The sequence below is a fragment of the Nelumbo nucifera genome, chromosome 5, assembly GCF_055504915.1.
Source record: "Nelumbo nucifera cultivar China Antique chromosome 5, China Antique-T2T, whole genome shotgun sequence".
Lineage (NCBI taxonomy): Eukaryota > Viridiplantae > Streptophyta > Magnoliopsida > Proteales > Nelumbonaceae > Nelumbo > Nelumbo nucifera.
In genome coordinates, this window is record NC_142653.1 from 14,908,596 (window position 1) to 14,932,481 (window position 23,886).

Below are 23,886 nucleotides of genomic sequence, written 5' to 3' on the forward strand. Positions count from 1 at the left end.
CATTCCAGACTTGGGCCTACCAGGACTTCCGGATCCATAGTGCGATGTAGACTGAACTTTGGAAGGCTTTCAATCCGGGTGAACCTCACAGACACGGCCAACCCTATTGGACCATTGCCAAATCAACGTGCAATTAAAAACATATCTCTATTGTTTAAAATAAGATAAAAAAAGGTTGGTTGTTCCGTTGAGGTTTGAAGACATTCGATGGGTAGGGTGTAGGGACTTGGGATTGAGCTCAACCTTAGGCTTTAGCCAAGAAGATATATAGTATCAAATGGTCTCACCTTTACAAATGGAGTTGGTCACCAACTTCTTTCGTCCTGCTGCGTGTGTTGTCCATCTCTATTCTCCCCGTCTGTCGTGTCGTCTTGTATTCTCATCTTTTATTTTAAAATTTTAATGGAGAAATTTCATCATCAGTTTCCCTTAAAACAATTTCTTAACATTGACTACTCATCGGCGACTTTCAAAATGGATCGGCATGGATCTTTTCCAATCGTTGAAAGTTTCAATCAATTATTCTACGTGGAGAACTTCTTAGCCACGGCCTTAGCCATCACGTTGGAGCTAGACCTCTAACTCTCTCTAAAGTAATAGCTATCTCCACTCTGTACCACGCCCACGTACATATAGCCCCAGGATCATCTCCAACGTCCATACTCCATGTATACGACTAAGGGTGTCAATGGATCGGTTTTGGATTAGACCCTGTCCAATTCAAAAATCGATTTGGATGGATTGGAGGGACCAAGAAGATGTATTGAATTAGATCAATCTAGTCCAAAATATTTATTAGATTAGATTGGACCAAGTCCATCCATAACAAATTTATATTAGATTGGGTTGAATGAACCCAATATCTGGCCCATGGATATAAGATATATAAGAACATTTGTGTCAAAAGACTAAATTTGGGTTGAAACCAATCTAAATCAAAATGAATTTGAACAGAATGGACGGTCCAGATATTGAATTGGATCAATCTAAATTGATCCACAACATTCATTGGGTTGGACTAGACCTGGTCCATTTATAATGAATTCACATTGGACTGAATCGGATTGGACCAAATCCAGTCCAATTGACACCCCTGTCTAATACAACGACGTGGGGTGTGAAAGCAGGATTATAAATATGTATATTTAGAACTTGTGGTTTATAGGGAGGGGGAGGTAGCTGTACAGGGTTGGTGCATGCATGCTTCACATTCAGTGGTTGTGTCTTCTTGCACCGACCAGCTGCTTCCACAACCCTAGCAAGTAGCGACCAACCCATAACCTGTGCATGCTGTGGCTGAAACTGGACCCAATGCCCTAATCTGGGGATTAAGTGCTGCATGCAGTGTTTGTCTGACCCCATTGGTGGCATGGGCTGCACCATCACCTTATCTCATACGGTCCTCTATCATTATTGCGAAACTAATCTGACTTATAAACATAGCAAATAATTATAGGGAAAGTGGAGTTGATTGGTCATTGGAGGAAGATATGTTCAATTTGTTTATTAATGGAAACAAGAATTTAATCCACGTTGAGCAGTCCGTGAGTGATATAATATTAAAGCCGTGGAATGTGGAAGTGGCTCATCGAACGAATGGTGAAGAGAAGAATAGGAAGGCAACGGAAGAATTGAGTTTGGATCAGGAACAAGAAAATCTACACATTCTTTGTAGTGGCATTCCACAAATCATTCTGCTCCTCATGTGGGTTTGCCATGGAGTTGGTTTACAGGATGACTTCTACATTATATTGAACATACAATATTACATGGGGCCGGGGTTGTTTTCAGTTTTGGACCCACTCTGTTTCAGTGTTTATTACACAGGACGCACCGCTACAGCCTACAGTACAGAGTTGTTTCAGGATACATCATACACGTACACTTCAGTATTTTTAAGTATTAATCAAGTCTTAATTAGGAGGGTGCCCATTTTCAAACAAACAGGTACAGCTCCTCCCCCAGTTCATCAAAAGCTCAACAGATCAAATTTCATATCATATCTGCATCTGCTTATCCGGTTGGGTATATAGAGATATTGGTTAAGGAAGATCTACATGTCTTACAATGTTCCATCTTTATGGATTGATATATGCCATATATTAATTTGAACATTTTGAACCTCAAGCCAGATATTAAATTACAATCCTACAAAGATGGTCGAAAGCCATCTTTGTAATCTACTGAGCCTTTATTTACAATTTCAGATCAACCCGGTCGAAAGCCAACCCATTTCATCCAGCTGTTGTTTTCTTTTTTAAAATTTTGCTGAGCACATAATTTTATGTAGTAAGTACTCTCAATTCAAACCTGCGACTACTTCACTTATTTATGGTTCTTTGTGTGTGTGTGTGTTTTTATAATTTACTTCGCAGTTTCTCAAAAGATTTATATAGGAAGAAGAAGAACGAAAGAAGGTTACAAGAACTCAAGTCCAAAGTTGAAACGAAAATGAACGATTGAACGGAACATTCGAACTATGGCGTTGTCCACTTTAGGTCCATTTTATGAATGGACGATTCATATTCGGACTGGTCCGTATTCATATCATTTTTAGGACTGTTCATTCCGTCAATATCACTTTCCATTCAAACGGTGTCCAACCCAAAACCGGTCCATTGATACCCCTAAACTCAACGTGGGATCATACAGATTGATACAGGCGTTGCCGTAAGCGACGAGGTCTCTTCAAGCCTTGGGAGGGTTCGTTTTGATTGTGCTCCTGGACAGTGATAGGGTCATAGAATAATTTTTATATTTGAATGTGGAGAATTTTAGATAAGCATCTTTACAAAGTGATTAATCGGGCAACAGGGTCCCTTTCTCATCCATGCTTTTATCCCCGGAGCAGGCTTTTTAGATTCTCCACAGTCTACAGAGTACGGATGATGTTGAATTTTTGGCTCATGGACGGTTTCCTCCCAAACCAACCGTAGCTGATCAATCGGTTTTCCAGGGGTTCAATTCAGCCAAGGCATGAAATTTCTGGGTTCAAGTTGACCGATGTTGTCTTGGTTTGGTATTGGAAAATGCCTATACACATTAATTGCCCAATCTGATAAGGCCACCGAATCCATTAGCGCCCATTTTCAAGGTTGGAATCAGCCAAATTTTTTTTTTTTTCTAGATTGATGCCAAGGTAGATGATGAAATGCATCAAATAGATTAAAGGCACCATGAAAATAAAACGGATCAGGCTGACAAAGGCTACTCCATCATCGTGGCATTAAACGAATAGACTACCCACCAGAGCATGTTTAATATAATAAGTAATCCCTTACTTGACCAAAGGAGTTTTTAGTGGGTCTGTAACACCTGTAAAACCTTAGAAGATATCGTTTTCGAGATCTTAATGCTATTGGTTCCTTAGCGATTCCTCACTCCACTATGTCCGAATTATGTTTCATCATAAACTAGTTGGCATCAATACAACAAATCAATTCGAATGATGTTGATTGGTGGAATCAATAGGATAATAAGTTGCAAGAGATAAGTAACCTGAAGTCCTGAATATGACTTCTCTCTGTACTACAATTTCTCGCTAATAAGTATGGTGTATGCCAACTTTTCAGGCCTAGCTAGCTAATTTCATTCTCGGACAATTAACTATAAAACTGCAGTACAATACCTTCTTTTCCAAACTCGACCACTGTTAAATTTTAGGGAGAAAGATGGTTCAGCACAGGACCAGAATTTACAGGCACAGAGTATTGTTGGGATAGGTGCCAGTTCGGAATTGATGCCAATTTACGGGCAGACATTGGTGCATAGAATGTGTGGAATTGATGCCAATTCACGGCGGGCATTGGTGTATAGATTGTGGGTTGTTACTATTTTGAATGTTTATAGCTCTGCACTGGAAATCAGAAATCTGCATTGGGCCTGTCCGTACTTCTCCGTAAATTTTATTAATAAATCATGAAAGAAAACATGAGAGGGGGTCATAGAAACGTAATCTCTCTCTCTCAAAAAAAAAAAAATCTATACAAAGAGATCGTCATCTAAAAACTAAAAAACTAATTTATTTATAATGTACATCAAAGGATGATGAACTCTAACCGGCCCAGAGAAAAAACACTAACCCAAAGGGAATGGTGAAACAGAATTTATGTAGCCGACCCTATGTAGTTTGGGATAAGGCTTAGATGATGCTGATTTTAAGATTGAAGTTGCATTTTGTCCTGCAATGGAATTATATTTGAGAAGATGACATTTTTCTTTTTTGGGTGCATATTTAAAGTTGATTGAGAGTTGGTCCATACTGTACTTCTCCAGTTCTCCTGAGATCTGAAAATAATTGTAAGTTTGCGACATGAAGCAAAACGATGAATTGGGTTATAGAATCAGCAAACTGATAACAGTGACAAGCATATAGTACAGATACGCCTTTTACTCCCTGAATGAAATGTGGAATAACAGAACTGGGGAAAGAATTCTTCACGCTAGACTGATTGTCAACCGGATCGAATTGCAAGCTACAGTTCCTCTCATAAAGCACAAACAAAATCACCACTTGTCTCAATATCCTCCAAATCAGCATCTGCATCCATGTCATCAAGATCCATGCTGCCACCAAGAAGATGACTACCAACCTTGGGACCTTCAGCCGGTTTCCTTGCCTCTTGTATTATGGATAATATATCTTCAATACTTTGGGATATGTCATTCATGTCATTGCTCTGCAAGCTATGTTCTTGTTCTATTAGTTCTATCGGCAAGTTTTTTGAGAACCATGGATGCTTTTTAATTTCTGGAATGCTTATCCTCTGCAAAGAAACCAATGGAAACTGATAAAAACAAGTTCAAAATAGAAATAGAAAATATGAACATTTGGGAGCAATATTAAAACACAACTGATATTACCTTTTCAGGGTTAGCTACAAATATCCGGGATAAAAGATGTTTACAATCCATGGATACTCGAACATAGTCTGGAATTGAATAGTGGACGCTAAGTATCCGCTGCCACAGGACATAATATATGATTATATGCAACTTAAACTCCATGACAAAGCAGTGAACAGGGGATATTTTAAACTTGGTACCACTACTTACCCCAATTGTCTTTCGAAAGTTCCGAGGATCATCAGGGTCTTCAAAGGGATAAGCTCCAACCAGCATCACATATAATGTCACCCCACAAGACCAAACATCTGCAATCTGTAGTTCTCAAGGATTACTTAACTGGTTTCTAAGTAAATGGACTTAAAATGGATGGACTGAAATAAAGTGAATAAAATAGAGAGAAAAGAGGACTAATTTCACCTTCCCATCATATTCCTTTCTAGATAGGACCTCTGGTGCAATATAAGCTGGAGTTCCTACTGTAGACTTGGGTTGAGAATGAAAGACAGAAGACTACAAATTGAGGCAGGTCAGTCAGTAACAGAGTGAGCTAACTGAACAGGGACATATAGTTTTAGACTTTATTGATGCTTAATTACCTTGGAATACCCAAAATCACATATTTTGAGACGTGGGGCTGTGCTCCCATCTAAGAGTGTGTTTTCCAGCTTAAGATCTCTATGACATATTTGCTACAATATATGAATCAAATTAAAGGAGTTCAAATAGACATGTACAAGGATGTGCTGATTATTTAACAATAAGTCTGGGTGATACCATTGAATGACAGTAGCTGACTCCTGATATAAGTTGTTGAAAGAAAAATCTGGCCTGATATGCGTGAAAATTGATAGCAAAGGAAATCTTGAATTAGTTTCAACTATAAACAGACGGTATATTCAGTGGCCAAATTGTATAAAATTCTCATTTCTCACAAATGAAATATCCTGTTAGTTTACCTCATCCTCACTGAATCTACCAGCATTACATATCCTCTCAAAGAGTTCACCTCCAGCAGCATATTCCATGACTATGGCTAGATGAGTAGGTGTTAGAAGCACCTGCAGGAAATAGTGAATATCAAGTAACAGATCATCAGATGAATTGAAACAGTAATCTCCAAAGAACAAATGGTCAAGTTGATGTTGTAGCATGAAAACAGAGCAGCAGCCTCGAACAAAGGATATAAAAGCTCAGTTTTAACTTAAAGAAGGTTGCTCAAGTAACTTTTCATTTGTAACTAATTAAATAAATGCAGATATCTTCTGTTTTCAATTACAAGTATGAAGTATACACTTCGTTTGCCAATTTTTTTTCTACTGAAATTTGTTTAACGAATCTCCACTCCTTGAGGTACAAGATAGCCTATACAGGATAAGATAGGCCCTTCACACTCCGTCCCCTCCCAAAGAAAAGAAAGGAAGAAAAGGGAGAAAAGGGTCTCAAAAGAAATAATAAAATTAACCACCCACCTCCTTGAATCTAACTATATTGGGATGCTTCAAGGATCTGTGGTTCATTATCTCCCTCTGTACATGTTCATCAATCTGTGACAACAAAAGAAAAAAGTTTAATCCAAAAGCAAGAAAAATCCATGGGTGTTAAAAAAGGGACAACCCCTGATTGAGAAAAAAGTAGAAGATCGGAAGGAAAGAAAGAAATAATGGAACGACATAAAGTTCAAAGGCCAGAAAATGAGGGGGCCGGGGAGATGAAAGTTGAAAAAAAAAAAACCTTGAGCCCTCTCTCAATAAGCTTGACGGCGAAAAGTTCCTTAGTCCACTTATCTCTAACAAGCTTGGCAACCCCAAAGTTTCCAGACCCAATTTCTTTCAGTACGTCGTAACGCTCCATAACGTGAGAGGATGAGAACCGAAAATAGATGCAGAGCAACTCTCTTCCTCTTTTTGTCTCTCTCTTTCTCAGGTTATTATCTTCCACATATCGCATGACGAGGATGTAAATACTTAAAAAAGAAGGAACAACAAAAGCAGAAATACTTCTGGTTGAAAAAAATGTTTGGCCGCCCAATCAAGCCAACCATTTTGTCAGACTAAGCTAAAAATATATTTCACGGCAGTCAAATTTGGTAAGGGAAGAACGAAGAGCAACCGAGATCAGAGAGAGAGAGAAAATACGTGGCAAAAAACCAATATATTGAGAAATCGGAATTGACTGACGTCCATTGAAGCAGGTAGTGAGGTGCCACAAGCTCTGCCTACTTCCCTTACGAACGGGAGGAGAGTGGATGGATGGATTATTATTGACGGATAAACCCTGGAAAGGCGAGCGAGCTCTCCAAATCCAAACCAACGTTACGTGGACGGTCCATGGGAGAGCACAGTAAGTAAAGTTAATAGTTGAGAGTGGAGAGAGGAATGTTGGTGGGACCATCTTCCTCTTTCGTGTTTATTTTCCCTCCATTTTGTTTGTTAAGGTATGTATGGTAATTGCGATATAATTGGTAATTGGTAAATGGTAACTGGTAAGGTAAGGGAAGGGGGGGACCGCTTGAGTTGATTGAGATTTGAGAGCTGCCGCGCGCAGAGGAAGATAGAAAAGCTAAGTGAACGAGAGGAGTACACGGCATGTATGGATTAGATTGCATCATCAGTTCATCAGCAGTTCAGCACCACACAGCAGATATGGGGGGAGAGGGTGAGTGAGTAGGCAGCAATTGCTTGGCTTCTTTGTTTCCGTTCGCCTTTTCCTTTTGTGCCACGCCACCACCACCCTGTAGTTTTTTTGCGCCTCCTGCTAAAAATCAGATGCTATCTCATTCCAACTGAAAGCCTGTTTTATTGTATTGATTCGGTGAGCACCAAACAAGGAATTGAAGGGTGATTCTTTGGGATTTCTCAAATTCTCATCTTATCTGAGATGATCTTACGGGGTTAAGAATTCTCAAATTCTCATCCAAGCCGTTGATGATCTCATTGTTTTCTGAATTGTTTATCCCCCCCCCCCCCAAAAAAAAAAATCCCGTATGAGGGTTTTGATGGGATCTGATGATAAGATTTAAGTTGGAGGATTTCAATTTGATGGCATGTATTTCCATTTTCCAGTGTGCAACGAGGAAATTGTGGTGAAATACAGCATATAAAGACTAAAGACGCATGAATATAATATGGCGTGTAAGGTTGACTTCGAGAGAGAGAGAGAGAGTCTCGACTCCAGAGCTCTGTTCTCTACATGTTGAGTGTTCACCATTTGGATTTTGGAATTAGAAGAGGAGGAAGGATCGAGGTGGAGTGGTTGAGATTTATCATTCACCAAGAATTGAGAATCCAGATCAAGGAAAGAGACAAGGGTCTCTTACTCTCTTCTTGAAAATTCACAGACTCAAAGGATTTTATTTTTATACCTACGGTGGAGACTATTGTCGTAATTGTTGTGGTTTTCAGTTCGCTCTTCCGTAGCTGTAGTTGGTCAAACGCTGATTTAAAGAGGATGTCCGCCGAACTGTCCGAATCTACGAGTACGCGTCTGACCTCGAAGTCGCTGATCCTTAGTTTAATGACAAGCGCATCATCGTGGGGGTAGCGGACTCCTCGCGCGTCGTCCTCCGTGAAGAAGATTGGTTCTTCGGTCTTTGGTCTCTTTGGAGGGTTCCGCTCCTCGAGGGCCGCTTCGCGAACTGAAGTCCGGGCTGCTGCCGAGGTACACCCTGCTACCACCGAACCTCCCACAATTACATGGATGGTTCCCCGAACTGGCCTTTCCACCGGAGGCTGTCGCTGCAATGGTTCGGCAGGCCTGCTGCTAGATTCGGGGGCATCCTTTTCGTGCTCCCGTGGTCGATCTGCCTTATTGTTATTATTGTTGTGCTGTACAAAGTTTCTCAAGTATCCGCAACGGATGAGCCCCTCTATCTCGTCTCGGAGATTATTACACTGCTTGGTACTGTGACCATGGTCTCTATGGAAACTACAATACAAATTCTTATTTCTTTCGTTCGGATTTCCCTTTAGGCGAGGTGGCCACTTCACGTATGGGGCGTCCTTGATCGTCATTAAGATCTTGGTCCGCCTTGTGTTCAGTGGCGTGTAATCCGTCCGAACTGCTAGGGGAGCTCAGAATGACTAGTTCGACTTCGGCTCTCGGGCCGGGTTTTTTTGGTTGACTGGGTTAGAGGGCTCGCCTTCCCTCTTTCTTTTCTCGTTTCCGCCCTCGGTTTGTTGGTTGATTTCTTCCTCTGTCCTCATGAACTTGTCCGCGAGCTTGAGGAATTCGGCCACGGTTGCGGGCTGGTTAGCTACCATGTGCCATTTGAATTCTTTGTGCGTTACCCCTCTTTTTGCTGCCGCGGGGTCTAACCGCGGTATCTGCTAGCATGCTTCGTTGAATCGCTTGATGTAGCCCCGTATGGATTCTCCTTCCCTTTGGACTACTCCGAAGATGGTTTCCTCTGCTCTGGGGCACCGTTTGCTGGTGACAAAGTGTGCGGTGAAGACCTGCACGAACTGAGCCCAGCACTTTATCGACCCGGGGGCCAGGTTCCTGTACTAAGTGCGGGCTACCCCCCGGAGGGTGGTGGTGAAGGCCACACACATGCATGATTCGCTGACCCTGGCGAGGTGCATTTGGGACTGGAAAGTGTCAACGTGGTCGTTGGGGTCGAAGGACCCGTCATACTTGTCCAGAGGTGGGAGCTTGAAATCTCTGGGCAAGGGGACCGCCAGGAGTTTTGAGGCGAGGGGGGAGGGAACTGAGAGAATCGGGGTGACTCCTACCTCGTCCGAGCTCGTCTCTTCTTTGCCTCTGAGCTCTAACAGGACACGGGTGGCGGTTTGGCGACTTCGCCGGTGCCTTCGCTGTTGAGTGGGCCTTGTACTTGCACTGCTGGCCTCCGTGTTGCCGAGCTCGATGGGCCCGGAATGCTAGTAGTCCGTTGCTGCCAGTGCGCCGAATCGGTTTCCCGTGAGTGGGAACTCGGGCTTGGAGCGCCGAGGTGCCGATCTCGCGGGTGAGGTGCCCGACCCGCCTGCGAGCTGCGAGGCGGGGATGACTTTTTTCTCTCTTCGGCCTGGGGACGAGGCCTGGCTATTAGGGGGGTTCTAGGGCCTGGAGGCCTTGCCTTGGTGGGGGCGTCCATCCTGCGGGGAGGCCTTGGCCGGCCCCGGAGCAGGGTGGCGAGGTGGAAGTAGTGGTTGGTTCAGTGGCAGTTGGGGGAACTGCTGTTGATAGTGATACTGGGAGATGTTGTGCAGCACTTGGTGCTGGTGAAGCTGGTGTTGCTGGAACTGTTGCATTTGGGCTTGCATTGTCCGCATGCACTGCATCAGGTCGTCCAACCGGTTTTGGCTGGCTGCCAGGGGAACGACAGTCGGTTTAGTAAAGGTTGTCTCAATAGGGGGAGGAAAGGGGACGCTTGTGGCAGGAAGGTTTACGGGCGCCACTGTTTGTGGCGCACTCAAACTGGGGATTCCATCCACCGAAAGGGGGATGGTGAACTGTCCAACGCACACCATGGGAACTTGAAGCTGTTCCCCGGTGGTGTTTGTCTCTGTGCCGCGTCAGGCGTTGCTGGAAGAGGCCATGAGTGTTGGGTTTTTTGAAGAAGAAAAGGGGGTATGAGAGTTTGGAGGGGGGCTTTTTGAAGCATTTCCCACAGACGACGCCAATTGATGATGCGCAATCCGGCCGATCTTAGCTGTCAACGACCTTGCCTCTGAATCAAGTAGCGAGGGACCTGAAACCGGAGAGATGAAGAAGCTCCGAGGAGAACCCGGTGTAAAGGCTCCGAAGCTTAAGTTAGAATTTTTCAAAGGCAAGATAAACCAGATAGCGCAAAGTTTGCATACCTCCTCTTTGGGGGTGGAGAGCCTTTTATAACCTCCTCGCGCACTCACTCCTAGACTCCTGTCAGGTCGGGAATGAGTATTTCCGTGCTTCTGCCAGTTCGGGCGTCATCGCCTCTACTGGGGCAGAACCGTCACTGCTCCTTTTGTCGGAGCCGTCTCTGTAACTAGAGGCAGTGGTGATAGGTGACGGTGGCAGGTGGCCGTTGGGAATGCGGCCGTCAAGCGTCAGATCCCAAGTCAGTCAGGTGCGCTGCCCCTGGACACGGACTCCTTCGGTGTCAGGTACGGCGTGGTTCGTCCAGTTCACTGCTCCGGAAGCGAAGTGCCTGGAGTGGTGCGTGAGGCGAAGTCTCGAGTTCGGATAAGGGGAGGCCCTGAGCTGTCATAAGACGGGCCAGTTTGGGTTTCTACTTTGTGTGACTCGGGGTCAAAGGGAGAGTTCGGGCTCCTCGCAGGGAGTCCGATCACTAAGTAGGGAGCTCGGGCACCTTGCAGAGAGTTCGACCACTAAGTAGGGAGCTCGGGCTCTAAGTAGGGAGCTCAGGCCTCTTGCTAGGGAGTTCGAGCTCTAAGTAGGGAGCTCGGGCCTCTTGTTAGGGAGTTCGAGCTCTAAGTAGGGAGCTCGGGCCTCTTTTTAGGGAGTTCGAGCTCTAAGTAGGGAGCTCGGGCCTGCTGGTCCCTTCCCTTTGGCGTTTGTACCCTCGGTATGCTGTCTTGAGTGCCGAGTTGCTTCCCTTTTTTGCCACGTGCCGTGATTTGTAAGGCCGGGCCAAATCTTCCTTCATCAATATGAAAAAGATATAATATCTGAAAAACTCAATTGAAATCATAAACATGATAACCAATCAAGTGTTATTTATCAAAATTCATGGGTGGGTTTTGATTGGTCAAAACTCTTCCCATACCATATATCTTTTCCCCATCATAGATTTTCCCTTGATTTTTATATTTAAAACTTCGGTTAACTGAAAATTTTGAATTAACCAAATTTCATACATAGAATATAATAAGTATTAGTTTTTAAAAAAATTGAAATAAAAACGTTTCAGTCTCAGTTACAAGCTTATTGATTTTCAAAATTTCGATTTATACAATTCGATTTTTAACAGAATAAACTGAATGCCCACCCCTAATTACCTGCAACTCCATCTGTTGGCACCTGTATATACTTACATACCTCCAATTCCATTTGATTAGTAAATGATCCAGGGGTTGTCTTCTGCTTAATTTACTACTGCTTTGTTTCCCCTAGTTCCAATGGAAAAAAAAACAAAACAAAACAAACATTGAAATAGAATCAATCACATGCCGATTTGATGAAATCAAAGATCCAAAAACAGAGCCAAAGGATTGGCAGTTAAGGTTGGTGACAACTGACAAACAAAAGGCAATCAGTTTCAAATATCACCGAGTTCTAACCCATTTGATGATTTGAACTGATGTTATATTTGCCACTTGGAATAGCTTATTATTGTGGAATTCCACGTTGATGTGTCTCCATCATCCACTATAACCGGAAAAGTTTTGCCAATCAATCACAACTGACGACCTTCTACTACCAGGTTTTGAACAATGACAAGACATCCTCTACAGAAGAAAGATAAATCGGTAATATATGGTTATAGACCTCTGGAAAATGACTACAGGCGTATGTTGAGATATTAGTACTTAATGACGAGCCTTTTATGTTATTTTCCACCGCTAGGACTGTTAGTCTGTTGGATAGTGATGGTAAAAATTTGAGAGAGGTCCAAATCCGATTTCCTACCCCCTATTCTCTACCTTACACTCTACCCGCTAAGCCTGCCTTCATCCAAATGACAGACTAATCAGGAACAGGAATCGAATTAAGCTAATAGAGATGAAAAAAAATTATGTTCAAACACTTTCATTCAATCCCTTTATCATCATATTGGATATTGGACTTTTCTGTGCAACGCATGGGCCCATGCTATTGAAGCCCATCCATAGACCATAGTTCCTTCCTAAATCAAAGGATAATAAAATAACATAATCAGTTGAAGCCCATCCATAGTTTTATTATTAATACGTTGGCTTCATTTGTAAATGGAGTTGTAAGTAAATGTTTGCAACCAAATGGACTCCCGAATCAAGTCAAATTATTTCAAACTGAAAGCTTTGATTTTGGTTTGAGCAGTTAGGGATGCAATTTGGGCGGGGTTGGGTTGGGTTGGGTTTTTGTCAAAATGTTAACTCGGCCAAACCGAGCTGCACTCCCTATAAATAGCTTTACAATTATTTCATTTTTGCAATTATTACTCAGTTTGGAAGGAGTACAAATACATATATGTAGAGGAAATAGAAGCTTTTGTAGCTTTGGCGGGTCTCCACAATTGGCTTTAGAAGTTGACGCTTCTTCTATTATTCTATTATTATATTATTCTAGAGGGTGATTGTTTGACAATAGTTTTATGTTTGTTGGAGGGTGATTCAGAGCCTCCTTGGCACATCAGATACACAAATGCCAATTGCAAACATTTGATTTCACAAATTCCTCACTGATCAGTTCGATGGGTGTCCAGAGTAGGTAATACTGCCGCTCACGATTTGGCTAAGTAGGCTCTTCTTCTTTCTCATTTGTATATTTGGGGCTCATTTGGTACATCTTTTTGGGAAAATCTTCTGCTCCAACATGTAAAAGACACATTGAGCTTTTGCATGAAGATCTGAGGTGTCTAAAGCACGTTTGGCAGATGCATGTTTTTCCGTGCATATATTTGTATATAATATATGATATATTAAAAATATATATAATATATGCATACCTATATATTTCAATCAGTTCAAGTTTTTTATTCAATTCGTTTTTTTTTTTCAGTTTTTATAAGTGATGAGGGCAGATTTGGCCCTCCAGTGAAATTGCGACACGTGGCACCTCGAGACAACTAGGTAAACACCCAGGCAACAACTTACCAAGTTGGTATCCCACCCGGGCACCGGTCTGGCCGGTCTGGCGCGACCTGCACGCGGGCTACAGGCGGCCTGCGCGCGACCTGGCCAACCTAGATCGGCCTGGCACATGATCTGACCTGGCCGACCTAGCCGCCCATAAGACGCCCACCGATGAACCATAGTGGCGTACCCCGCGAGCTCGGTAGCTCACCAAAGCTCGCTAAGGAGCTAGGCTGCTCTCCAAGGAGCTCGCCACCAAGGAGCCAGGCAGCTCGGCAGAGCTCGCCACAAGCAGCTCGGCATAGCTCCCTTGGGCAGCTCGCCCCTTGTAGGGTAGCTCGGTACAGGAGTAGTTTGATGTGTCGCAGGAAGATCTCCTACCTGACAACCTGGCGTAGACACCGACCCGCCGACTGACACAAGCGCCGACCTGATAACCTGGCCTAGACACCGTCCCGCCGACTGACACAGGCGCCGACCTGACAACCTGGCCTAGACACCGACCTGCCGACTGACACAGGCGCCGACCTGACAACCTGGCCCAGACACCGACCCGCCGACTGACGCAGGCGCCGCCCTAACAACCTGGCCCAGGCGCCGACCTGGCCGCCTGACACAAGCGCCAGCCTGACGACCTCAAGGAGTTCACCACCGTACCCCAGTTTTGACGGGATGTGACGAGTCTTACCGTTTGGAGGCTTTTCACCCACCTAACCCGCGAGGACTCCGGTATATAAAGACCTCACCCCCCAAAGGGGGGAGAGGAAGGAAAAAAGGGATGGTAACCCCTGCCCTCTAGCTCTCTCATTTCTCTCCAAGCTCTCATTTCACTCCAAGCTCTCTGTAATCAGAATGCTAACTTAGGCATCAGAGAGTCCCCGCTGGGAAAATACCCCCGGGTCCTCTGATTTAGTTCTCGCAGGTCCCTCAGCTCCCGCCGCCTACAAAGGAGAGGAAATCACCTCATGCAGAGGGTAGTCGGGTTGCGCTGAACCAGGGAGCTCCACCATCCTCTGAGTTGCAGACCGCCTTGGAGCAGGTCAAATGATGAATCCACCAGGCAGTTCGCCACCAGGCAGCTCGCCACCAGGCAATTCGCCACCAGGCGGTTCGTCACCAAGTAGCTCTCCACCAGGGAGCTCGCCACCGGGCAGTTCGCCACCAAGTAGCTCATCACCAAGGCACGTCACCACCGGGTCAAATAATGAGGTAATTAGCCAAAAAATTTATACATCACAAAAAATGGTACGTAACCAGAAACGGTTACATCAATAAGCACCCATAAGGACAAGTCTATTCTAGTAACTGATAATTCATTGGCAATATATGGTTATTCTTTCTTTTGGTGATTTATTCAAATTTGTGAGTATTTTGTGTGAAAGGATAAATATACAACGTGGTTCAACGACCCAGTCTAATATCTGAACCAAAATGCTCCGTTTGGGAAATGCCAAATAGACATCGTTAGGAAAGTTATTAATTTAAGTAACAATCATCAGATTGTTGGGAAAACCAATTTTCCTTAAGAGCAATAAATCTGATAAACTAATGGTTGCTGAAATTGTTAAGTTTTTCCCATGCAGATGTAGTTGAAAACCTGTGGGCTTGAAAATGCCATAAATATATCTTTGGTAGACAAATTGTAAACAAAGCTTTTCTTCATAATGTTAATAGCATGGGCTTGCCAGATGACTTACCCAGACAAAGAGATTTAGGGGACCCAGAAGAGACAGATAAACTAATGGGCTTGAAAGATCCACTATGATATCATCCTCTTTCCTTAATGACACTGATCATTCTATCCAACAACACGCTACCATGTCAATGTCTAAATGACAAGAAAACCCTCTTTACTTGGATTCAAAGTTTTTAGAGTGATTTGGTTTGGCCAATCCAATGTCCTAAAAGATTGTAAACCATAAAATATATGTTGTTGAACAAGGTGCTGACGCAGATTGGGCAACGGAGTTGCGGCCAATTGCAGTGGCAAATGCGCTTCTGTGGTTTGCTATTTTATGATCCATTCTATCTTTATGCCTTTGGCTTTGGATCGACAAAATTCCCAAGTAAAATTGCCATTTTGATCTGAATATCACAAATATGGTTGCATCTAATTGGGCTTCTCCCACTGTTTAACTATATATGATTTCGAACATTTGAGGGAGGGCTGGTTTAATTAATTTTATGACTTGGGTATTGGGCTTGGAACTAAAAAAAGTTGGCATGGGTTAAAGAGCTTAAAAAAAAAAAAAAAAAGCTTACCCAAGCCCATGGACGTGTACGTGGGTGCGCGAGCGAATATGTAATTTAGTGGCTTGAACAAGAAATACCAGCAACAAACCCAGGAATTCAAATGACCATTTATCCCAATGCAACCATACCGAACTTATTCCTAGGACAAACAGGTAACCCTGGGGCTGCCCTGCTACGCTTCATTTTGTAGGTATTACGAACTGCAGCAACCACGGACATGCATTGGGACATATTATTCGGGTTTCTTCTTCTTCTGTAGTGTTAACAACACATTGAGGTTTCGTGAGGTTCATGGCCCGTGAAGCTAGCTGCAATATTAGAGATGCTTGGATCCATTGATTCTCTTTGCAAATACGACCACCGAAGAAGCTATCTGATCGATGAATAACCCGAAGCGTATGTATGCGTTCTACTAGGAATTAAATCCCTAACCTCCTCCATACATATGGCTTGGAAGGTGGGTTATACAATTCACGTACAATAAGCTTGTTAGCGGTTAAAATGATTAATTTCGTGTATCGAATGAACAGAGAACAAGTTTTGTTCTTCCTTGTGGATAAGCTTGACAAACTCCTACCATGCATGCTGCGTTCATGCACATGGATTTCAGCAATAACAACGGCACTTTCTTGTTATTTAAACTGTTTAATTAGTAGTACGGATTGGTTGAATCTTACCAGAACGTTAATGAATAAGAACAGTTCGGATCTGCTCCCAACAGCCATTGCAGCCGACAAGGGCCGCACATGGCTGCCATGACTGTTGGGACCGTGTTTTGGTTTGGGACCAGATCCAAACTCAAAGTACAAAGTACAATACAAAACGCAAATCCTTTTATAGACTGCCACCTGTAATTTGGGGGTATTGATTCTTAGCCCCCCGAGCTTTCGTTTGTGATAAATGCTCTCCCTGGAATTTTAGATTTCAACACTTTGTCCCGACATTAGCATTTTATAAGTTAGCTTCAGAAGAAAATATTTTTATGTGTAATAAAAGAAGGTTTCTTAAGTTCCAAACTGTCTTTGTGTCATTTTATGAGACTATTTTGTATAAATTGATGATAAAATATAGCAAAAAAAATAAAGGAAAAGTAAATTGCAGATAATATAAAGGGAAAGTAACAAAATAAAAAATTATATAAAACACAATAAATGAGAAAAATATAAATAAACAGAAAACACTAAAAAGAGATGCTATGGCTTAATATGCCTATTTTTGTTATTTCAATATTTTCTTCTCTCAGACTATTGACATATTTTAATAATTTTACCTCAGGTGCAAAGTATTGGAATGTGAAAATTTAGGGTGAGGCTTTATTCTGTAGACCAAACCTCACTACTCCCAAAGCATGTGCTAGTCTGTAACCCTTTTCTTTGGCTGCTTACAAAGGTGCATGTTTTGTAAGGGTTACAAAACCGAGAAGAGCAACGCCGAGATGCTCTGCTTCCTCAAGGTTCAGACTACTTCAGACCTCCTTCCGTAACAAATTAAAGTGCCCGTGATGCAATAAAATTGAATACGAGAGTTGCTATTGATGATTTCGATTCATTTGACAGAACAAGTGACGAAGAAGAGATTCAAATGGGCATTTTCTCAGCCCTCTGGATTTACCAAAAAAAAAAAAAAACTAAAACTAAAACCACTTCCGCGTATGTTTTTGTAGATAGGTTTGGTTTATCTGAAGTCTGAACTGGTTTTAACAAGGTGGATCCACGTCGGATTAGGAAGAGAAAAAAAAAAGGACTCAAAAACAGTGTCCCCGCGCGCCGTTGGTTTTATTTTTTGTTCAGGTTTTTCTTTCCTCCAGGCCACGTGTTAAGTTACTATTGGGTGTATAATTGGCACGTATGATATACAAATAAATACGTGGAACGTTTATAAGGTGCTCCTTCTTGAGGGTTTGTTTTGTCGATGGCATAAGATATAGGGAAAAATGAAGAAAAGTGAGAATTTCCTAACAGTATAAAGTATATTATAATATAGAGCAGTGCGCTTTGGAACAAATAGTTGTTCTGTCTACGCCTACATCCTGGTATGACCGTATGAGCACGCGCGGCTGCAAACTCTGCTTCAAATTGGTTGTTTGAATTTATTTCTAATTTTTAAAATCTGCGCATTTAAACCAGAAAATGGTGTCCTGGGCTAAACGATCCTTAATTTGGAGAGTTGATAATGGATGGGTAGGTGTACAAAGTGAATACAGATTGAAATTGAATCGGTGACCTGGCAAGTGGTTACAACCCTTTTGCGTTTCTCCTGTGAGCCTAAGCACATGACTGAAGCAGATTTTTGCCAAAATTTGTTTTGGAATCTATTCTGTGGATGCAGCCTCAGCCCCAGCCCAGTCCCAAAACGTTTCCATCTCCAAAGTTCAATACAACGCCCGAGACCAGCTTAATTTATTACAAACAAAAGAGCTAATAGTGGATCAATTCCTATATTAATTGTCTCCTTGTTTGCACCATGAACTATCATCTGATCTTACTCTTACACAGATAAGCCGACCCCTACTCCCTGTCCTGATGGACTCTGGTCTTTGTCCGTCTCTCTGTCTCTCTCACTCCCTCTAAAGGAAGTTATGTCTATACAGCAAACATGTACATGATGAGATCGTTATTTGAAGATCCTAGGCGCTGGTCGTCAGCACACATCCACGTCGTCAGTGACGAGTTGGGGGCCGAGATAGGGTGCCCCAGTGACAACTAGATCCTCAGGCAAATCTCTCTCCTCCAATATTACATAACCTAAGCCAATAAAATTTAACAACAAATTAACCACCATAAGAATTAAGAAATGTGCAGATATGATCAAACAAACTTTCGATTCTTATTAACAGACAATTGGACCATAGCGACAACTTGTAAGTGTAAAACTTACCGGGAAGAGAAGGAATAGGGATATCTGAGAAGTAAGTCGACGGCCTCCCGAACTCGTCGGAGTAAGGCGGAGACAAGACATCCAAGATGGCGCAAGGAGTCAATGCAGTGAAGGAATGTATGTTTCCACCACTCCTGGGAAATAGAACGGAAGCTTGTTTTGGAGCTTTGATGATGCCTTCCATCACCGTACTCGCTAATCCAACTACACCCACAATTTAAAAGGAACGATTATAATTAACCTGAGATTGTTTTAGTTTGTAACCTGAGAGAGACTCAGATCTTATTTATTTATTTCTTCTGTGTAAATAGAGCTAGGTATCAAGATGTAGCCAATTAACATGTAAGTTGAATAATAAACAACACTTACTCATTCTGCAATTAGCCGTGTCTACTTTCAGCCAATCGTAAGCTTTGCAATAGACGGAGCCGTACAAAACCTTGCTTAGCACCGTCATTCCGGGATGGTCGTGCAAGGGAAGCGAGCTTCCCGCCGGGAAGCAAAAGATGCCAATCTGCTCGTGCAAGGCATACACATATTACATAAACGTCTTACAAATCCATTTCCATTAATTAAAGTATTTTCCCAAGATAATAATTAATTGAATATTGGATACATACCGAAAAATCGTCAGATTCGTAGATGTGAATGTAGGTAATCTCGGTGACTGCTAACCCAGAAATCAATCCCCTGGAACCCTCTGGACTTGAAGGACAACTAACCCATGAACGCGGAGATCCTTCTGAGTCGAATTCGTCGATCCCTACGTCTATGGCTTCTATTGTATCTGAATTTTGTAGGGAGAAACGTCAACAAAAGAAGAAGAAAAGAAAGCAAGAGAGATGAATGGACTATGGAGAAAAATAAGCAAATACCTAAGAAACTTCTCAACCATTGAATCTTTTGGAAGGTCGGGGGTTCTTTGTCCGAGAAGACTTCAGTGCAGATATCATAAAGCCCTTGTATTTTGCTTCTCTCCATTGTTGTAAAATGAGTTCACGGACTAGAATATGATATCCCTTGTAGCTACCGAAAAAATATATATAAGTAAGGGAGATAGAAAGAGAGAAGAGGAGTTTTGGGTTTAACTACGTCAAAAAAACCAGGGGGCCGGCTGTATCCTGTATGGAGGGAGGGGGATTGACTTTACCATTCTATGGGCCTGTCCTTGTTTACTTATGAGTTGTTTTTCTCAATGCAATGGACACCACGAGCTTTATTTATTAAAAATTACTGAATTAAACAAGTAGCTTATACAACAAAAGTACGTACTCCCTATGTTTTGGGGGACTTGGAATGACCACAATGACCTCATATCTCTGCTTGAAACAACCAAACCACGGCTCTTTATTCCTGTTTCAACCCTTCAACAGGACTCAATATCAATATATATATAGAGAGAGAGAGAAAAGTGTATTAATGGGAGGACAGTTTTATCCAGTACTGATTATTTGATTATTTTACTACAAGATAGGATAAATCTGTGGGACCGTTACAGCTTTCTTGGCCACATTGATGTGGCGTCATCGATCAGGACTTATGTAAGCCTAAGCCAGCCATCTCGATCTCACAATCGACAGATGTCGCTCCATCTGATCCCAAGTGTCTGTCTGTGGGCACCTCTTGGATGCATGGTTGTTAAGGTCACGGCATGGTGAAGGCTTCGAAAAGCGTTCCGCCCGTTAAATTAGGCGGCTGGGATGAAGGGATCATATCTTTATTAATTTTGCAGACATCAAACGGTTAACCATATTTTCTTTACAAATCACAACTTTCATTTCATTCCTCTAGTAGAAGACTAAAACTAGACTTGACCTAGATGTGAAGGGGAGGGAGGTATATCATTGTTGTTGGTGACGATGACTTTCTTCGCTTTTTGCTTTTTGTGAGGCACACGAGACAGCTAATTAGCTAGCTGAATCAATAATGTTCACCATCAGCTCTCTCAGCCCTCCTAAATGGGGCACACAGTGCTCTGCAAAACTCAAGAGTAAAGACCGGGGCAGCGGCACCTTTTCTTCTTTTATACGTTTCTTTATTCAGATTTAAATCTTTTAAATTCTGCAAGCCAGTCCCTAGCTTTGGGCTTTTGCTGCACAATACAATTAGCGACCTATATATGTAATTCTGGATAGGCCTCAACTGCTAATTTCACTGTTGAAACTCCGGCCAGCAGTGATCCGACCCAACTTGTTCTTCCTTCCTTCTATTTATGATTCTATGTACAAAACGACATTCTCATTTATAACCTCCTACCCCAATTTGACCCGGTTAAGATAAAAAAGAACATAAAGAGAAATTACAATGCATGTTCTGATAAAGTTACCACTTACCCCTGATATGTTGTTAAAACCAGCTACGGATGAACAGTTTGTACAGTATGCAGTAGTAGTGTGAGTCTGAATCATACTTGATTCGTTGTCACATCAAAACCATCAAAATACAATCAGGTTGGGCGGGCCGGGGTGGTAATCTTGAAAAGGGGGGCTTTCCCATTCCCATTGTTTGAGGGAAAAGGGTAAGTGGGGGATTCGGAACCCAGATTTCTGGTACCAACAGACGCGGTCAGCGGCAAGCATTTGCCACGAGGTATCAAGTGGGACCATGTAGGTTTTAGTTTGGAAAGATTTTACATTTTGCATTTTACATATACAATATATACAATATAAATACATATAAAACATAAGGTTTTACATTTTACATTTTTATATTTATACTCTTTCCAAACTGAATCTTGATATTATATTAACACGTGGAAGACGCCCATAAGTTGAGGGTGGTTGAGAGTAACAGAGTAGATACCTTCCAAAAATGTCATAATACAAATCATTCCTTTTGGGGTACCCTAGCCTACATGTTCTTTGCCATTGCCGGTGAGGGTCCATATCTGAAACCATAATTATATAATTTATATTATAGAAAATTTAGACGGGGAATATAAGATAACAATGGACAGTTAAAAAAAAAGCCCCCTTTTTTCAAGTCAGATGCCATTCGGTTTGAGAAAGGATTGTGATGAGGGCGGATTTGACCCTATAATGACATTATGACGCTTGTCACTTATAGGCAATTTGGCACTTACAGATATTCTGGCACTTACAGGTAACTTGCCACCATACAACACTTATAGGCAATCCGCCACAGGCAGTTCACCATCATGTATCCTGACAATTTAGACAACTTGGTATTGCACAGGCAGCTTCCCACTAGGCAGTTCGTCATTAGGCAGCTCGTCACTTACGGACAGCTTGCCTCCTAGTCAAACCGACCACCGTAGGACAATCTCAGGGAGCTCACCATCGTACCTCGCATTTTACGGGATTGTGACTTGTAACGGCTATATTAGCTCACCCATTCCTCGATTTAGGCGGAACTGGGCAATCCTACCGGTTGGTGGCTTTATGCCCACCTAGCACGAAAGCAGGTCTCATCACAGCGGGAATCCAGGAACTGCTCCACCAAACCCACGAGGACTCCAGTATATAAAGACCTTACCCCCCAGGGGCAAAGGAGGCGAGGAATGAGGTGGTAACCCTTGCTCTTTAACTCTCTCATTCTCTAATATCATTATCAGCTCGCTACTAAGTGCTGACTTAGCCATCGAAGTGACCTCGCCGGGTAAACACCCCCGGGCTCTCTGATTCAGTTCTTGCAGGTCCCTCAGCTCCCGCCGCCTACAAATATGAGCATATCACTTTCAGCTCGGAAGTAGCCGGATTGCGCTATGCTAGAAAGATCCACTTCAGTCTCCGAGTCATCAGTCACTTAGGAGCAAAGGTGATGAAGTATTTAGCCAAAAAATGATACGTGCAAAATCCAAGCGGCTCCTCATAAATCGGTGAGCACAAATGCAGTAGTATATGCATATCATTCTTTTTACAATACCAGAATATCTTCGTTGTCATAAGTCATAATATGCCCTGGTTGTCTCTATTGTATGGGAGACAACAAGAGTAATTACTGCAACTATGTCATAAACATGTTTTCACTTCACCCACTGATTTAACCGGTTGGATTGGTCCCCAGTACGGGTGCAATTCCGACGGGTTGGGTTGGGTTGAATGTCAACTTTGGGAGACCGGATCTATTCCTCACACTGATCCCATACGTACATTTCAATACATGGTGAGATATGCCTGTAAATCAGTGAGGCACCCGTGTGAGGAGTAGATCCCAATTCCAATGAAGGCCCAACTTTAAAGTGCAAATTTGGGGTTAAGTAGTCTATTCTAGGCCCAAATTGAGTTTAAGCTAACACACTTAAGTTTGGATTAAGGTAGGTTGGTTTTGAATGGATTAGTCAAGTTTAAAAGAATATATGAATACAAAAAAATTTTTATTGAGTTTTATGAATTTATTTAAGAGAAAACTTGATTAAAGATATAAAAAATTCATCATATAAACATTATAATTACAAAAAAAACATGATTAAATTATTCACACGTATATCCATTACAAAGCATCATGTGCGAAAACACACTCAATTTTATTGATTTTATTTATTTATAATTTTATGTTATTGAATGAGTACCGGGTTGGCATTTTCGAAAGATAGATTGCCAATATTTGGCCGCAGAGTTCACGGATGATGAATTTAATTGATGCATTGGCTTGGATGTTTCGTATAACTTACGGCTCTTTCGTCTCCTCACAAGGTGTTTGCTTAACAAAAATAACAAATGGATAAGACCATTGGATTGAAATTTCCGATGGCTATGGGAGGTATTTCAGTTTTCAGGGGGTACGGGTTTGCTATTCACTAGTCAGATCAATTCTTGGATACAAAAGCTGCTTTTAGCTTGTAAATAGCAGGCCGAGTATTGTATTGTATTATATCTATGTAGTATGATTTACTTTTTTTATTAGTGGGGCTACATAACTTTGGGTAGACCATCCCCCGATCCATGCCCGAGTGAAGGTGGTGTTGAGAATTGGGGTCATAAAAATTTGGAGAAAAAGCTTTGAATTGTGTTTAAAGATATTGTCTTTAATTGTCTTTAAAATGCTATTTTTTTTCAGAATTTGCTATTGACTTGTAGATGAATTCATTTCAAGAATACAATAGTGCATTGGATAAGAATATGTAATTAACAAAATTAAAGAGTCTTCAAAGAAACGTTCTGTGAGATGGTATCATATTGAACTTAAAGAAACAAGTGGGGTTTTCCAAAACTTGCATTCATTTTCTTGATTC

The 23,886-nt window shown here is 42.1% G+C and overlaps 2 protein-coding genes across 3 annotated transcripts; both read right to left on the reverse strand.

Moving 5' to 3' along the window:
* Window positions 1-4,313: 4,313 nt before the first annotated feature.
* LOC104604477 (serine/threonine-protein kinase SAPK2-like) lies at window positions 4,314-7,080 on the reverse strand. Of its 2 annotated transcripts, none has more exons than XM_010268827.3 (9): window positions 6,580-7,080; window positions 6,318-6,392; window positions 5,805-5,906; window positions 5,623-5,676; window positions 5,445-5,537; window positions 5,266-5,358; window positions 5,056-5,160; window positions 4,864-4,962; window positions 4,314-4,766 (listed from the first exon to the last, which is right to left on the reverse strand). In XM_010268827.3, the coding sequence occupies exons 1-9, from the start codon at window positions 6,793-6,795 to the stop codon at window positions 4,488-4,490; spliced, it is 1,116 nt and encodes a 371-aa protein (XP_010267129.1). In that variant the 5' UTR covers window positions 6,796-7,080; the 3' UTR covers window positions 4,314-4,487. The 2 variants fall into 2 exon arrangements, with proteins under 2 accessions (XP_010267129.1, XP_088745111.1); XM_088888985.1 differs by having other exon boundaries at window positions 4,314-4,787.
* Window positions 7,081-18,019: 10,939 nt separating this feature from the next.
* On the reverse strand, window positions 18,020-19,753 carry LOC104604471 (plant cysteine oxidase 1-like). Its single transcript, XM_010268812.3, has 5 exons — window positions 19,568-19,753; window positions 19,313-19,479; window positions 19,062-19,206; window positions 18,693-18,896; window positions 18,020-18,559 (listed from the first exon to the last, which is right to left on the reverse strand). Exons 1-5 carry the CDS (start codon window positions 19,671-19,673, stop codon window positions 18,456-18,458), a joined length of 726 nt encoding a protein of 241 aa, XP_010267114.1. The 5' UTR covers window positions 19,674-19,753; the 3' UTR covers window positions 18,020-18,455.
* Between the last annotated feature and the right edge of the window lie 4,133 nt (window positions 19,754-23,886).